Raw genomic sequence first — 16729 nt, forward strand, 5'->3', positions numbered from 1 at the left:
ACCTTTAAATAACCTCACTCCCCTGCCCCCTCCAGACAGGGCAGGGGAAAGTTGTCCCCACGGGACTTCCGTCTGAGGGAAACAGGAAATACGGGACATTTCACATGTCCAGTATTTTTTTTTTACACCGGACGAGGAACCCGAATAACGGATAGTCTGGGCGAAACTGGACACCTGGCAACCCTATAAATTGTGGCTAATGTCCTGAATAATTCCCAGCTCTCTCTCATCTAACCATTTTTCTTCCAGTTGAAAGGAAAAGACTTGGATCTAAACTTACTGAATATTGTTTGAAGGAGTATAAATCAGCCACAATCAGCTGATTATGTCACTTGCTGATCTAGGCAAAAATTGTTTTGAAACAATTTATTAGATATAAACATGGACATAACTTCTTAGTTCAAGAGAAGTTGTTTAAAAATCCTCATTTCCCTAGTTGATTGCTGGGCCTCAGTTATTAGAAAACACAGAAGTTCTCTTTCCATTTCTTTCCTGCTGCTGCTGCTGAAAGACACACACTGGTGTCTCCTTCAGTTGTGTGCTTTAGGCAGAGAGGCTGGTGAAAAGCTCTCTTGAAATCTGATGCCAGGGGCTGTTGTCAGTTTTGAGACACATATACTCTCTATTTGTGGGTTGCATTTATACTATGAAGGTAACTTTTAAAACTGAAGCTTATGCATGAATGTTCTGGAGGTTTCTGGCTTTTTTTTTTAATTTAAATAGAAAAAATTGAACACCCTTTGTTTGAAATCTTACACAACAATACTAAAGGTAAAACAATTTGCCACTTTCTTGTGTTTAAAAACAATAATCAAATTGTAGCTTTTATCCATTGTGCTATGCTTTGAAAATTCAAAAGGTCAAAAACCAGCTCTTATAGATGTGAAATGTATTTAAATTTTTTAATTTAAATGTAATTGGTCTTTCAACTGTTGGGGACTATGTAGCTGATCAGATAGTATCATTAATATGATTACAGTCTCACAGATGTCTTTACTTTAAAGCAGTGGTTTTGTATGCTACAAAGTGACTGTACAAAAATGGTATTCTGGAGTTTCATGGTGATAGTGCCTTAATTATTCTAGTTCAAACTTGCTTAGTGTTAAAAACGTTTCTTTTTCTGACAGCCTTAAACTCAGCCTTGGGCCTGAGAATGAAGCTAGTTCTTTCCTTCTTAAGTATCATCTGTAATAAAGATTCTACAGGTATTAGCCCAAGTAGAGATGTGCATGTTCGAGCATGGTTGGGTGATTAATGTTCCCATGTGGTTTTTATGTAATGCAATTCCTACAGTCTTGTTGGAGCAACCTGTAGGAGAGAGTTATCCTGGCCATTGCTTGGTTAATAAGCCCAATTAGATGTATTCTTGTATAATTGACCTAGGCCTATATTTGTTTCTATTTACTGCCTTTAATGGTATATAGAAATACCATACTTGTTTCGTATTCCAATAAAATTGAAGTGTGATTAGACTAACTTTCTAATTTTATTTTGACCTATCTAGAGAAGTTGGAAGCTGCCCCACCGTCCCCAGGACAGCTGAAACACGGTAAAAGAAAAAAATACTTAATGAATTTAGTCAGTTGTTGTCTGTGTTCTTTCATTACTCATTTTCAATACTTTTGTCTTATTTCCAAAACTGCAGGTTTATTCTAATTTCTCCTGTCATCAATGAGTAGAGCCATGCAAATTTGAGGACATTCACTTTATGTCCGTGGGTATCCACATCCGCGGATATGGATGTGGATATCTGTGTTTCATTTTTACAAATGCAGATGCGGATACAAATTTGGTATCCACGCATGGCTCTATCAATGAGAGCTACCTACATATTTTTCTTGGAGACTAGTGAGAGAACCTACATCGGGAGTGCACTGAGGCATGGAAAAAGCATCTGCAGCTACCTTTGCTTCTGTTTTCATAAAACCTTAAATGAGAAAATAAGATATTTTTGGTGTCTTACTGTTCCTAATGTCTAGTTTACCAAAACTATCATTACATAGGAAAATAAATTCAAAGCCAATATAGAACAGTGTATTGGTGGCAAGCTCTGTTTGATATGGTAGGATTTCTTTTTCCAGCTCTAAATTTTAATGACCAGACAGGTTCTTTTTCTTGTCACTGACCTCTTGCAATATTAGTTCAAGCCTTATTTAATGCTCTCTTTACAAACATTACAGATATAAATACAGGTGTTGGATAAAATTTCTGAGAATTTAGGAGTCAAGTCAGCCTGGTTACAACACAGTATTCTCTCCTTCAGACCAGTGGTTCTTAAAGTGTGGTCCGCAGACCACTAGTGGTCTGCAACTGTCTTGCAGGTGGGTCATGGGCTCGGTACTTGCCCCCCCCTGCAACAGGGAGACTGCGCTAGTGCTCCAGTTCCACCCCCTATAGGTTGGAGCGCCAGTGCTAGCTTCCCGCTGCTGGGGGAGGGAAGAGAGGGGAGCCTTGAAGGCTAGATCTGGTTTGTAGGGGATGGAAGTGGCTCCATGTGCTACTGCTCCCTTTCCTTCCAGCTGGGGGAATGGCAGTGCAGGAAGCTGCTCTCTTAGAGGCTTTCACTGTTGCTCCCACTGGCTGGAATCACAGCTAGTGGGAGCAGCAGGGGCAGTGCCTAGGAGCAGCAGGAGGCACGGAGCCAGGTAAGTGCCCCCTACTCTGCCCCCATGCTCTCCCACCACTACAGCCACTGAGGGGGGCAGGACTCAAGCCCAACACCCTGTGCCCCCTAGGCAAATTCCCTATCTCCTAGGCTACTCTAGAACCCACCCCACCTCCCTACCTTTGGAGGGTCCCTTACGCAGCCTTTTCCTCCCTCCCAGAACCTCCCCCCCAGCCTGCTCCTGTACCCTACCTTCCACCCACATCCTTCTGTACCCATTTTGTCATCATAGATGGGTGGCTGGTGGTCCGCGGAAAGGTTTGTGTTGGGTGGGGTGGGCATGGACAAAAACTTTGAGAACCACTGTTGTAGTCCTAGCTTTGGGAGCAGGGTCAAAATATTAGGGGCTAAGATTCAGAGCATTTCTTTTTTGGCAGACTTTGGTAAGTAAATTATTTCCTAACTTGGGAGAACAGGTTTCTCAGCAGTTCTTCCTTTCTTACAGAAGTAGGATAATCATCTATGTATGGGATGGTGGTGAGGGAATGCAAAATAAAAACTATTTGTGTAATATTAGGTTGAAATATTTAAATTTTTAACTGTGATTACATCTAGTTAGTGTTCATCTTCCATAAAAAAAATATAGGAAACAGATTTTCTGGCAGGAATGTTTGCCAAAGCAATTTATTTTTAAGCAAATATTGCAAATAATTCATGGAAAGCAGATTTCAGATTACCACATGTATTCATGCTTGTTGGCCTGCAAAGTGTTACTCGTATGCAGTGACCAAACTGAGTAATTGAAACAGTGAACAAATACATAAAACCTTCATTTCAATCATAGATAATTAATGAAACAGGAAATAAAAACATCTCACTCCAAACTGTCCCTGACAAATTTTGTGTTCAGCTCTGTTAGTGTAAGTAATTTTTCCTGCAGATCAGTGGACAAACACACTCCTACACCCATTTCCTTTTTTAGTTGCGTACATTTGTTGTAGGACAATGCTAAAGCCTCTTGAAGTTACTGGAATCTCACTGACTTCATTTAAGAGTTTCATCAGGCCCTTGTTGCAGATCCATAATTAGCAATAGATGTTGCAGTGTGTCTTCTGTTGCCTTTTTAATGTCCTCAGTGCTCAAGCTTGCTAACATGCCAGATGTTTACAAGTCACAATCCCCTACACATTTTCAAATGCATGTATGAAAGTGTTTACTGTTATGTAGAATATTTCCAAAATTATAAACACGACCATAAGTATTTGGAGGGAAAAAAAAGAAATTTACTCAAATATGTTTTTTTAGTTGCAAAAATGGGTTTGTATAGGTACCACTAATGGGTATTCTCAATTGGCTGTACCAGTCACAGTTTTTATTATCTCTTCAATTTCCCTTCAAAGTGAAATCAATGCTCACTCGCCCCCTCTCTCTCTCACGCACACAAACACACACACACCCCATTCCCTTCTCCCATGTGGTTGTAACTCTCTGTATGTTTACAAAATACAGAGTGTAGACTTTAAGACTATTGGGAAAAACTAGTATATGGCAGAAACACTGGGAATATACCAGAAAAGATGTAAAAATGAGTCTATTTCCTGCATTTATTTTTAAGTTATATATGGTATACTGTTTAATATTTATATTATAGTAGCATCCAGAGTCTCTAGTCAGGACTGAAGCCCCACTAAGACAGAGCAGTATAAATACATACAAAGACACATTCTCTTTTCCCAAAGTGCTCACAAGATCAGAGCTGTTGAGGCAGGAGAGATGATGATGATAGCAAAAAGGAGAAAAAAATGTGCTGTAATGAAAGCTTGATTATTAATGAAAGGTACTTACATCATAGCCCATACCAAGTTTATACTGAGTTCTATCAAGTGGCATTTCTTCTTTTGACCTGTCATTGGTAAGGTGAGACTAGAAGGGGGGAAAAGGATGGTTTGGGAATGCAGAAAATGGAGGTGAAACTCCATTCTTCAAGCAAGAAATTGAGGAACAGATTTAGGTGCAGACCGTGTCTTGCACTGGCTAAGGACCATAAAGGAAGAAATGCTCCTTGGTGTTAGGAGTTTAGTGTAAAAAAACCAACAACAGTTCCAGGAATGTGTTAAAGGTCTCAGAGCCTGAGCTCAAACATCTACATAACCATTTTGTAGCCCTGCAGCCCAAGTCAGATGACCTGGGCCAGCTGCAGTCATGCTGTGGGTCTTCTATTACAGTGGTTCCCAACCTTTTTTATACCTCAGACTGGCAAACCTATTCACAAACTTTTGGCAGACTGGCAACATTTTATTTGCATATTCGTGGTGCAAATAGTGAATATGCAAATGAAATGTTACCAGTCGGTAATGGGTCAGACTTTGCAGATATCTACAACACTAAAAAAAATCCAGAAAGAATTCCCCTCTGGCTGCTGGATGAGGCAGCCCCTTCCCCAGGGGTGACGGGTGCCTGCAGAGGGAAGGGTCCAGGTAAGGGCACCTACAGGGGCAGGGGGCATTTGGGACACCCTATTTAGCAGCTTCCGAAATTTTGTCCGGGGCATAGGAGCTGGTGCCCCCAAGTGCTACCACCAGTCACCTCTGCCCTTCCCCCCCCTTCTGCACCATGGAGTAGAGGAGCTGCTATTGTATCTCCCCCATCTCCTTCTGTACAATCCCTGCCCTGCGTCTCCCCTAGCCTCCCCGTCACTCACCTCAAAGTTCCCCTCCATTGCACCTCTGCTCCCATCCACCCATTAAGTCTCCCTTGAATACTCCTAACCTCCCTTCAGTGCCTCCTGCATCCCCCTCACCCTCGTTATCTGCCCCTAACCCTCTTTCAGCCCCCTCCTGTCCCACCCTGGGCTGGATTCCCCTTGCTCTGCACACGCTGGGAGCTGGCGGCAGCTTCCCTGGGCCCAGGCAGGGATTGCGGCCAGCTCCTCTAGGAGCAGCCCAAGGCAAAACCCTCCCCCTGTAGCTCCAGGGCAGCGAAGCACTGCTCCTTGAGGGTGGGGGGGGGGTTCTCTCTTACCTGCCCCCCAAGCGCTGCCCATGCTGGGGCAATGGGCAGGCTGGGTAGGGGCTGGCCAGGCTGGGGGCGCTGCCCTGGGAGTGGCTCCTGGGGAGCAGCGGGACCGGCCCTGATGGAGATTACCTCTCGTGGCTGTAGCCTGGGCTCTGGAGGCCCAGTAGTGCCCCCCTCCGCCACCGCTCTCCCCCACTCTCCCCCCCCTCCCCTGGGGCTTGGGGATCCGGCCCAGAGCCTGCTTCAGAATCCCCTGCTACAGGGGCTGAGCCCAGTGATGGCTTCCTCCTTGCCTGCTACTGCTGCTGGGTTCTAGCACTATACCGCCACACTTAAGCTCCTTCCCAGAGACCCTCCCTGCTGCTGTTCAGTCCTAGCGCAACACCCACCCCGTGCTCAGACAGTGTGCCGAGGCCCAGCAACCAGCGGTTCGCGGCCCGACACTGGTCTATGGACTGAGGGTTGGGACTGACTGTTCTATTGCAGTGCAGGCATTACCAATGAAAACAAAAAAAGTCAGGACGACAATACCAAGCCTTATAAAAGTGGCTGGAGAGAGACTACTGAATGTCAATTAATCTTTTAAATCTGATGTGTAGAACTTGAAGAACAGTTGAAATTTGGATTTATGTGTATTCGTGAACTCAGCTGTATATTCTCACCTCTTATTGCTCATTTCTTCCAGTGTTCTTCCACAATGCAATACCTTTTGTAGGCTTTGGATTCTTGGATAATGCGATTATGATTGCTGCAGTAAGTTTGTCTTTATGTCTGATTTTGATAAAGAAATTGTAGTATCTCAGATTAAATGAACATAGTTTCCACTCCTCATTTTTATTATGACTTGTAGGAAACTTTTTCCCACCATGATTATAACTTCAGTCCTGTTTTAGTACTTGTACTGGGAATGGTTTTAAATTTTTTTTTTTATACAGAATATTTTCAAAATTTGCTTTTTTACCTCTTTCTAATAAGGGTGCTTATGTCTGAAGGGACACATTTAGAACTGATCTTATTTTTGCCTGGTTTGAAAAGAACTTGCTTTTTTCCCCTCTCTGCTCTTACAGATCTGTGCAGTGTGAGTGGTCTAATGAGTCAAGAATCCCTAGTTCTGTTGACTGTCACACTGCAAGTCAGTGTCCTGAGAGATGTCATGCAACATCTGATTCATTTATAAAATGGTTATAATGCATACGTAGCACACTGGAGTGCTGTGATGCTTAATGTTTAGTAGAAAATGTTTGAGATTTGGTGATAAATGGTCCTGTGAAAATTCTGTAAGTGCTGTTGCTGCTTTTTGTTAGATATAATAATTTATTACTTTAGTGGATTTATAATTGGAATACTTTCAAATATTTTACCTAGTTCATAGATTCCAAGGCCAGAAGGGACCATTGTGATCATCTAGTCTGAACATCTGTGTAACACACTCTAGGAATTGTTTTGGGGACATTCTATGAAGGCAAACTACTGGAATAGGAAATGGAGTAGAGTAAAAAAATCTTACATCTAGTCTTGATTTTTACCACTGAATCGGGAACATTGGGCTTGCTATTTAATCTTTTTCTGTCATCTTCCCCGTCTGACAAAAGAGGCCTGAACTGTCTCATGTGGCATTGCGTATTTATTATTTTGTTCAGCATTTGAAGATGTAAATGTGTTTAAATAATTATAACCTGTATTAGTTTTACATTTAGCTAAGAGAATTAAAATGAGAAATGAGTGTGCTAAGATTGGGGCTCGCTTTGTCATGTCCACTAGGTGGCCACTGTGAAACAAATATAAAACATGAAATGACTAGATGAGGTATTAAATAACTGAAAGGAGGCCTGTGTTTTAAAGGTTTGGGGGAGGCTGGAGGAAGATATATTGGTCAAATAGAAGGGATGGTATTCTCTACTTTTATCTACCTCTGTACTTGTAAATAACAAGTAAGCAGCCATCAGTCTATGAAATATGAATGTTCTCATCTTATTTCAGACCATTAATGTCTCAAATAATGACAGGAAACATTTTTTTATTTTCAGGGAACCCAAATAGAATTATCAATTGGAGTTGTCCTGGGAATAACTACTATGGCAGGCAAGTAATGTAAACACAATAAATAGAGTAAAATAGCAAATTCCTTCAATCTAGGCTGCAAATAAGCCACATGGATTTGAAGCAGCTGTTTCTTGATCCATAATTTAATCTTGTTCCAAGAGCATGAACTCTAAGTTGTTAAAAGTAAGTATGCCATCTGTAGTAATGGGGTTTTCAACTGAAATAGCCTCTAAAGGTATTGATAAGTTGCATACATATCCAGCTGTTACGTTACTTTTAACAAAGTGGTGTTCTGTAGGGAAGCTATAAACAATCAAAGGCCTAATTCTACAAGCATTTATGTGCCTGTGATTCCAAATAAGGTACACGGTAATGAGGGCAATCAGCAAAAACAGACCCACAGGCTATAGCACTTAAGTGTGTTTAAATGATCTTGTCTGCTTACCAATATTTTACAACATGTTGTTTTAATTCTATCGTACTAGTTGAAAGAAAACTCTAAAGTTCCAGTTGCAGAGAAAATAGCACTTAAATGCTGACATGGAAGTACCACTGAATGTCTTGTATAAATCTAGATATCATTCTTCTGCAAAATTCTGTCTTGCTACAAAATTATTCCAAGTAACTTTTGGTTAACTCATTAACATTGGCCAGTGCCTGATACTTCAGTGGTAATGAACAAACAGAACAGGGCAATTATTGAGTGAACATTGTCATCCACTCCCAGCTTCTGACAACCAGAGGTATATAGATAACGAAGGCATGGCTTTCATCCCTGACCGTGTCTACTAATAGCCATTGATGGGCCTATCCTCTATTAACTCAAGTGACTCTCTTTGAATTCAGTTATGCTTTTGGCCTTGACAGAATCTTCTGGAAACAGCTTCCATTCATTGACTGTGTGTTGTATAAAGATGTACTTCCTTATGTTTGTTCTAAATCTGCTGCCTGTTAATATCATTAAGTTACTCCTGGTTTTAGTATTTTGTGAAAGGATAAACCACACTTCCCTACTGACTTTCTCCACACAATTCATTATTTTATAGATCTCTATCATTTTGGAATGCAGCAATTTATAATTTTCAGGATTTAACAGGTGGGACAGCAGCTCAGGAGGCAAGAGGAAGTAGTTTGCCATCTATAAAATGACTTTGTCCTTTTAATGTTCATTTAATTAAAAACAAATCTAACAAAAAAAAGTAAACCTGCTTGTGAATTTTGCTGCTTTTGCAACATAGGTATTTTAAATACGTGCAATGTAAAACATTGCTCTTTCAGCCATTTTATCAGAAATCTTTTCTTGGACTAAAATTGTTCATGGATACCAGTGCCACATTATGGAAAATCTGAGACCTAGCTTTACAACTTCTAGTGTCAGTGTTGCTGCTTCTGCTAACTGACTGGAAGCTGTTTTTTGTGGCTCAGACTAAGGACTCCTTGCATCAGATGTATCAAGTTGGCTGATTACTGTGGCTGTTGTTAACTACAATGTGAAAATTTGTTGTGTTCCAAGTTTGAATTGAGTATCTTGAATTTAATTCAGGAAAATAAGTGCACTGCCTATTACATAAATTGTTTCCTAGCGCTTCCAAAATTTGCTGCTAAAAGAAATCCTAGTGTAAGAGAATATACTTAATTATACTTACACTATATGTCTTAATTATTCTTTTACAAAACCGACTGGTAAAAGAGTATTTTTGTTTTTCAAACTTTCAGCTGCTGCTCTGGGAAATCTTGTTTCAGATTTAGCTGGACTGGGGTAAGTTCGGATTTTGCTTGAAGTATTTTATTTACTGATTTCAATTTCCCCTTCTCTCCAATGAAGTGTGATATGCTGTAGAAATCGCTTTTGATGTTTCTGGTTCTTGAAATGTATTTTAATAAACTAGGTATCCTTAAAGATTATGATGATTTCCCTTTTCTCCTTGCTTGGTTAAGAAATAAAGCTACATTCTTCTTTGAATTACTGCACATGTGGCACCCACTTACGGTTTTTGTGTGTCCCACACGGGAGTTTGGCACGTTTTTAATTGCAATGTCCAGTACGTGCCCTCATTCCTCTATCCCCCAAGCACATAAAGTGGACAGTAATCCCAAGTGCAGATGAGTTCCTTATAACTGCCTTTCACTGTGTGTCAGAACAACCGTGTGTGTGTATGCACTGCACAGGAAACCAACAAAACAGGGCAGCGAGTCTCACAGCCTGGGTCAACTGACTCAGGCTCTTAGGGCTTGCGGTATAGGGCTAAAAATAAAAGCCAAAAAGCTTGGGTTTTGAAACCAGCAAAGAGGTGCAGAGGAAGGTAAAGGTGTGGTTGGGTCTTCGATCCCTAGTTGTAGGCTGAGAGGAAATGTCCACGTTGCTATTTTTAGCACCTTAGCGTAAACCCAAGTTGGTCAACCTGGGCTCTGAGACTGACCGAGACAGGTACCTGCCCCACATAGTACTTACGTCCCTCTGTAAGACTCGGATTGTTCAGTACTTGATCTGATAGTTGGCAGTTTGTTTGGGTTATAGTTTCGGTTACAGGTCGGACCTCCCAAAACCGGGAATCTCTGGTCCAGGAACATCCATGGTCCTGGACCCACAGCATCCTGGCTGGGAGCTCAGTGGCAGGAGGGTTAACAGCTGGGTGCCCTGCTGGGCTGGGAATCCAGCGGGTCTGACAGCAGCAGGACTGGGGCCAGAGCCTCGATGGCATAGCTGGGGCCAGAGACGTAGCAGCCCCGTAGTAGTGGCAAGCATGGTAGCAGGGCTGAGGCTAGAGATGTAGCAGCCATGGCAGCCCCGGTAGCAGGGCTGGAGATGCGGCAGCCCCGATAGCGGGGCTAGAGTCAGGGGTGCAGCAGAGGCGAGTCATGGCGGCCTGAGGTGGGGAGTTTGGGAGGGTCAGTGGGCTGGGGAACCAGTAGCAAGGAACCTCCCCTGGCCTGGCAAATAACCTCCTTCGGGACTTGCCCGGTCCCAAGGGTGCTGGACCAGAGAGGTCCGACCTATAGTTGGTTAGCAGTAGTGGTTTTTAAAGGCAACAGCTTATGACAGAGCTCCGCTCTCCAGGCTTCAAGCCACATCCCTCCTATGAGGGATTGTTCTTTTTACTCGGCAGGCCTGCTTGCCGGACCGCAGCACATTGCCCGGCCACACGCCCAGCTTTTAATTAGCCCCGGCTGCTGGGGTTCCCCATAAGAGAATTCCCTTCTCACCCACTTCCCCACGCAGCAGCAGGATGAGTGGGGCGGCTGGCAGGTGGGTGGTCTGCGGCTGGTGCCGGAGCCACAGTGAGGCTGTCCATACTGGGGCAGCCTCACCATAGCCCCAGTTCCAGCTCCAGCAGTCGCTGTGTGGCCCAGCTGTTGGGGTCGAGTGGAGAGCAACTGCAGTGCTGCAGGGGGGCGGCTGAGGCTGCGTGATAGGCAGTTGGGACCTGCTCCAGCAGGGTAGCTGGGGCCTGCTGCGGCTGTGTGACGGGGCAGCTGGGGTCAAGGCCACCCAGTGGGTGGCTGCTCTGGTGGCCAGGGCTGAATAACGTAATATGGGTGGGGGCAGGAGTCAGGATTGGAGTGTTTGCGGTGGCTAAGGTACATATTTTGGTGAATCGGTAACATTTTATTTGCATATTTATTAATTGCATATTGAATTTGCAAATAAAATGTTGCAGGTCTGTCAAGCGTTTGTGAATGGGTTTGCCTCTAAAGAAAATAGCTTTGAACTAGCATTTCAATCCAGTTATGGATTTAAGTCTCACTCAGATCCTTGTATCTCCTGACATGGCTTCTGCATTAGAGGTTTCTTCATTGCCAAAAAAGAAATTGCACAAATGGAAAGTAAATAAGTCTTGGCAGGCATTGGGAAAAGTTCTTCCTATTTAACCTGAGGATGCTTCTTATTACTGCTCTCCTTGGGTACGTCTAAACTACATGCCTCCGTCGACGGAGGCATGTAGATTAGCCAGATCGGCAGAGGGAAATGAAGCCGCGATTAAAATAATCGCGGCTTCATTTAAATTTAAATGGCTGCCCCGCTCTGCCAATCAGCTGTTTGTCGGCAGATCGGGGCAGTCTGGACGCGCCGCGTCGACAAAGAAGCCTTTCTTGATCGGCACAGGTATGCCTCGTGAAACCAGGTTTACCTGTGCCAATCAAGAAAGGCTTCTTTGTCGACGCGGCGCGTCCAGACTGCCCCGATCTGCCGACAAACAGCGGATCGGCAGAGCGGGGCAGCCATTTAAATTTAAATGAAGCCGCGGTTATTTTAATCGCGGCTTCATTTCCCTCTGCCGATCTGGCTAATCTACATGCCTCTGCTGACAGAGGCATGTAGTCTAGACACAGCCTTTGATTCCTCTGGCCAAACTTCTTTCCCATATAGTCCAGGAACCATGCCCATATTGGCCCTTGTGGCCTTACTAGTTGGTATTTTGAGGGACAAGCTCTCTCGCAGAATATGAAATCTATTCATGAGTCACCTGCCGCAAACTCTTATAATGCTGATTGCTCTCCTCATCAAGCTCAAGATGCGTAGCATGTCCTCAAAAGGATTTGAGTGTCTTTATCATCACATCATTGTCTGGCTTCATCATCACTGATTGTTGTTGCAGCCAGTGAGCGATTCAAGCAGACTGGGCAATCTGTCCCTAAGGGGATTGGATATTTTTGGAAATAAAATTTACTCTTCAGCATCTTTACAGATCAGGATAGCAGAGTGTCAGGCCAGGCCATCTACATACGATTAAGTGCTAGGGGCAGACTATCAGAGTTTAAGGACAAATTATGCTCAAAATAGAGATGAGTGTGTAGCTATTTGTGAAGAAAAGCAGATGATTGCTAAAACTTCTCTTCAAGCTATGTTAGATGCTGCTGATTTGAGTGCTCATTCAATGGCATCAGGTATCATGATGCAATGCTCATCTTGGTTCTCTGCATCAGGTTTACCAAAAGAAATGCAAGTGACAATAGGAAATTTGCTATTTGATTGGGATCTATTCAGTGTCAAGCCACATGAACCTCTGCATTTAAGACTCGTTTTGCACGCTGAGCTCATTTGTTTTTGAAAAGAGTTTATAAAGCCAATTAGTTTCATCCTCCGTTTTCATTCTCCAGATATGAGTGCTCAGTATTCTTCTTTTTTATATTCCCAACTCCAAAGACCCGTCTCAGCATTCTAGAAAGAAATCTGGATAGATATCAGAAGTACCAGTCAGCTCCACTACTCTCTTCTAGAATTCCTCCGTTGGGTCAGAGAGACAGACATCAAATTTGATATGTTACTCAAGGATCTTGGAGTAGTCCATGAGGATGCATGCTCTTTTACTCTGCCCTTTTGGTTCTCACTTGTTTCCTGGAAGCTTGGTGGCAATCATCTCAGATTGATGGGTCCTTCAAGTAATCGGTGATCGTTGTTCCATTAATTTCAATCCTGGTCTCTTTCCTACCACCATTCCTAGTCCCCTATTTTCACAAGTGTCATGCATCGGAAGACAGATGAACAGATCAAGTTTGGAGCCATGGGCAGTGGGTGAAGATAGGACTGGGAGAGGCAAGACCCTCCTTCCCTGCCCCTAACCATGTCCCTTCTGTCCAGGCTATGCCTGGCAGCACCATGCAGAGGTGGGATGGCATGTGGCCCCAGGCTCCCTGGCACCAGAGCACTGGGGAGGGAGGGTGCTCGGGGCCTCAACACTTGACCTCCAGTATGCCTACAGTAGGCTTTCTAGGGCAGAGTGTGGGCAGTGCCATGCCAAATGCTTTGGGAAGGGCGTGCCTTCCCCTCCTATGATTACTACCACCCCGTTTGGAGCAATAGAGTTAGTTCCTCATCAATATACGGGAAAAGGTTTCTATTCTGTTTCCTCGTAGTAGCAAAAAAAGGTGACTTTTGTCCAATTCAAAATCTCAAGAACTCAACAAACTAGTTTGATGTGCCAAGTTCCGCTTGGTAATGCTTGCTTCTGTTATCCTTGCACTTGAACCCATGGATTGATTCATTACCTTTGACTTGCAAGACACTTACTTTGTGCGCTACATGTATTGATGCATAAAAATATCTGTTTTATGGCTCCTTTCAGAGTACGACTTTTTGGAATTTCATCTGTACAGAAGATATTAACAAAATTCCTGCTAGTATGCATCCCGTCTATGCCGAGGACTATATTTATTGCATATTTACCGTTACCTAGAAGACCAGCTTGTGTAGTGAAAGTGATGAATATAGGTCATAGCGGCAGCAAAGAACGTAATTTATTTTCACTCTTGGGTTTGAGGATCAACCTTAATCTGACCCCATAACCATACACAGAGTTCATTGAAGTTCTAGACTCAATAGCAGTTAAAGCATTCCTCCTGCTGAACAAATTTCAAATAATAAAAAAATCTGATTGCTCACTTCTGTACTTACCCTCAAATAACAATAAGGATATGCCTCAGACTTCTGGGCCATATGCTTGGTGTACATGAAGCACATTTACCAGGTTACATCTGACTATTTCAGGCATGACTCAAGTCTATTCACAGGTCAACAGCTCACGCTGTCTGAGTGGAAGTACTGATCCTAGTTGTTTAAAACAGGAAGTGTGTGATATTTGGCTCTTGAGTGGAAAAGATTCTGGAATCTAGCACACGATTCATGGGTTTTTGGTTTTGATGTATGCTGTGTGATGTATGCTTTCCCTCCATTTCCACTAATTTCAGGCGTGTTCGATAATATGGCTAGAAAAGACTTGACTTATACAGGTAGTTCCTGCTTGAGCTGGACAGGTTTGATTCTCAGATCAAATGCTGCTGTCCTCCGCTTATCATTATATCATTCATCTATTATGAACGGTTGAACTGGAAGAACTGTTACCATAGACATGGTCTGATATGCCACCAAACGTAGCCTCCCTGTTTTTCACAGCCTGGATGATATCTGGATGTTCTCAATAGAGAACATTCTTTAGACGTACAGAACATTCTTCTTCAGAAAGGGCTAAATACTAGGGATCTAAGCGACTAGTCGAGTGACTACTTGACTACTGCCCCCTCCCCACCGTCTCTGTATCGGAGGCAGTAGAGGTGGGGGGAGCTGGTTTAAAAGCTGGTTTCCTCCCAGCACTGTTTCCACAGTGGCGAGGCAGGGCAGGGGAGGCAGAACTGCAATAATTCTGGAGCAGGCGCAAGCCGGGACTGCTTACGCCGGCTCTGGGAGCTAACTCCGCTGCGGCTCTGCACTTTAAATGCAGTAAGACAAGCGTGTCTCATTATACTTAAAATGCAGAGCCATAATGGCAATAGCAAGCACCCCCTTCTTAACAACTAATCAAGTAGTCGATGGTACAGGGCCAGCCCACAATATTTTGGCACCTGAGGTGGGGAGCTCAAATGACGCCCTATGCCCCCTTTCTTGGGCCAAAAATTTGAAAGGTCTCAATTCTGCCTTCTTCCTGTTTTACTCCTCTTATGGTACTGCTCTGCTACCTACATATGCACCAGCAGCAGACACAATTTTCTACACTCTGGGTCCTAGTGGCGTGTCCCCACAATCTGGCACCTGAGGCAGCCACCTCCGTTCGCCTCATGGTAAGGCCAGACCTGCGATAGAAATTCCTTTGACTACTCAGTTAGCCAGTTAACTGTTACTTAAATCCTTACTAAATACACTGCCAAATGCAAACATTTTTCTTTATGGGCAAGGTCTGAAGATTACACTCCATCTCAGTGTTCAATTCCAATGATGTTAGATTACCTGTGTGGCAGTGATAATTTGTATTTCATCCTCTCATAAATAAGTCAATATATTTAAGGGCTTGTTAATATTTCTGCCCTCTCCTGTGAGAGAGTGCTTCAACATGGGCCTTAAATTTAGTGCTTTTTTCATTTCTGGATGTCCCCACTGAACCTCTATCCAATTGTACAATTCATCTACTAACAGTGAAGTTAACATTCCTGATGCCAGTTAATATCAGCTGCTAGAATAAGTATATTTCAACCCTTGTGGATTAATCTTCTATATACATTTTTTCACATGGGTAGAGTAACTGAGATTGCTTCCATCTCTTATTTCCAAAGTACTGTCAGATTTTCATGTAAATCAGTTCATGCGTTTGCTAGCTTTTCCCCACAGAATCTTCATTCTTCACCTGCTGAATCGAAATTCTGTATTTTAGATGTGAGTTCCCTATTCCATTGCCTAGATAGCACTAGATCTTTTCATAAACATCTAAAGACTTTTAATTGCTTAAAATAAACATCTCATTTTATTTATTATATCACAAAGACTTTCAAAATGGGTATCAGTCTGTATTAGCACTATTTATGATATTAACAAGATGAGACACCTGTCAAGCATTTTTGCTGCTCCAACAAAGAGAGCACACTTAAGTCACACTTAGGTTTTAATATAGGAAATATATAGAACAGCTACCAGGTCTTCAGATCACACATTTGCAAAACATTATTAATTGAAGTTACTTGCTTCAAGATTTGACACCTATTTTGGAAGAGCTATTTTGTAGTTTCTTTTTAGGGGAGTCCTAACTCTCACTTCTTGAAGATAACAGCTTTTTTAAAGAGGGATTTTGTAAAAATTTCCTTTTTCATCTCAGCATGACATGCATTCTGTGCTAAAAATATGAAGGTGCCACCAGGTGTTTGTGGACTCGGTATTTAAGACTTTGGGCAAGATCTTTGAAGATAGCATTGTATGCTGTCTTAAGCCTCAGGTCAACTCTGTCTCATTTTGGGAGAACAAAGCCCAACAGTAAGAAACCTTTAGTGTTAGTATCTTCAAATAACTTGGAAATAATATGGAAGTTGTTAGAAATAGTTTAAGCGTAATCTATAAAATGGACTTCACATAGGGTTGCCAGATGGTTTCAACAAAACCGGACACCTGGCAACCTTAACTTCATATTGTAGTCTGGATAGATTCTGCATCCTTCAGTCCCTGTGATGTAACTTTAAGTATGTCTCGACAGGTGATCTGGAATGTTCTGACAAACTGCCTTCAGGCAGGTTTGCTCGGCTGGCGTGCATCCTGGGAATATGATCCCTATTTGGTGGTTATTTCTGGAGGACTTGTGGTACCTGGAG

At 42.8% G+C, this 16729-nt stretch overlaps 1 protein-coding gene across 2 annotated transcripts in view; it reads left to right on the plus strand.

The window, feature by feature from the left end:
- TMEM65 (transmembrane protein 65) overlaps positions 1-16729 on the plus strand; it is a 53449-nt gene that overhangs the window by 27465 nt on the left and 9255 nt on the right. For both annotated transcript variants that reach the window (XM_075920159.1, XM_075920160.1), the window contains 4 exons: positions 1505-1549; positions 6306-6373; positions 7648-7702; positions 9380-9422. In XM_075920159.1, coding sequence (XP_075776274.1) covers positions 1505-1549; positions 6306-6373; positions 7648-7702; positions 9380-9422 — 211 coding nt within the window. The remainder of the gene's footprint in view (positions 1-1504; positions 1550-6305; positions 6374-7647; positions 7703-9379; positions 9423-16729) is intronic.

The sequence above is a fragment of the Pelodiscus sinensis genome, chromosome 2, assembly GCF_049634645.1.
Source record: "Pelodiscus sinensis isolate JC-2024 chromosome 2, ASM4963464v1, whole genome shotgun sequence".
NCBI classification, from domain to species: Eukaryota; Metazoa; Chordata; order Testudines; family Trionychidae; genus Pelodiscus; species Pelodiscus sinensis.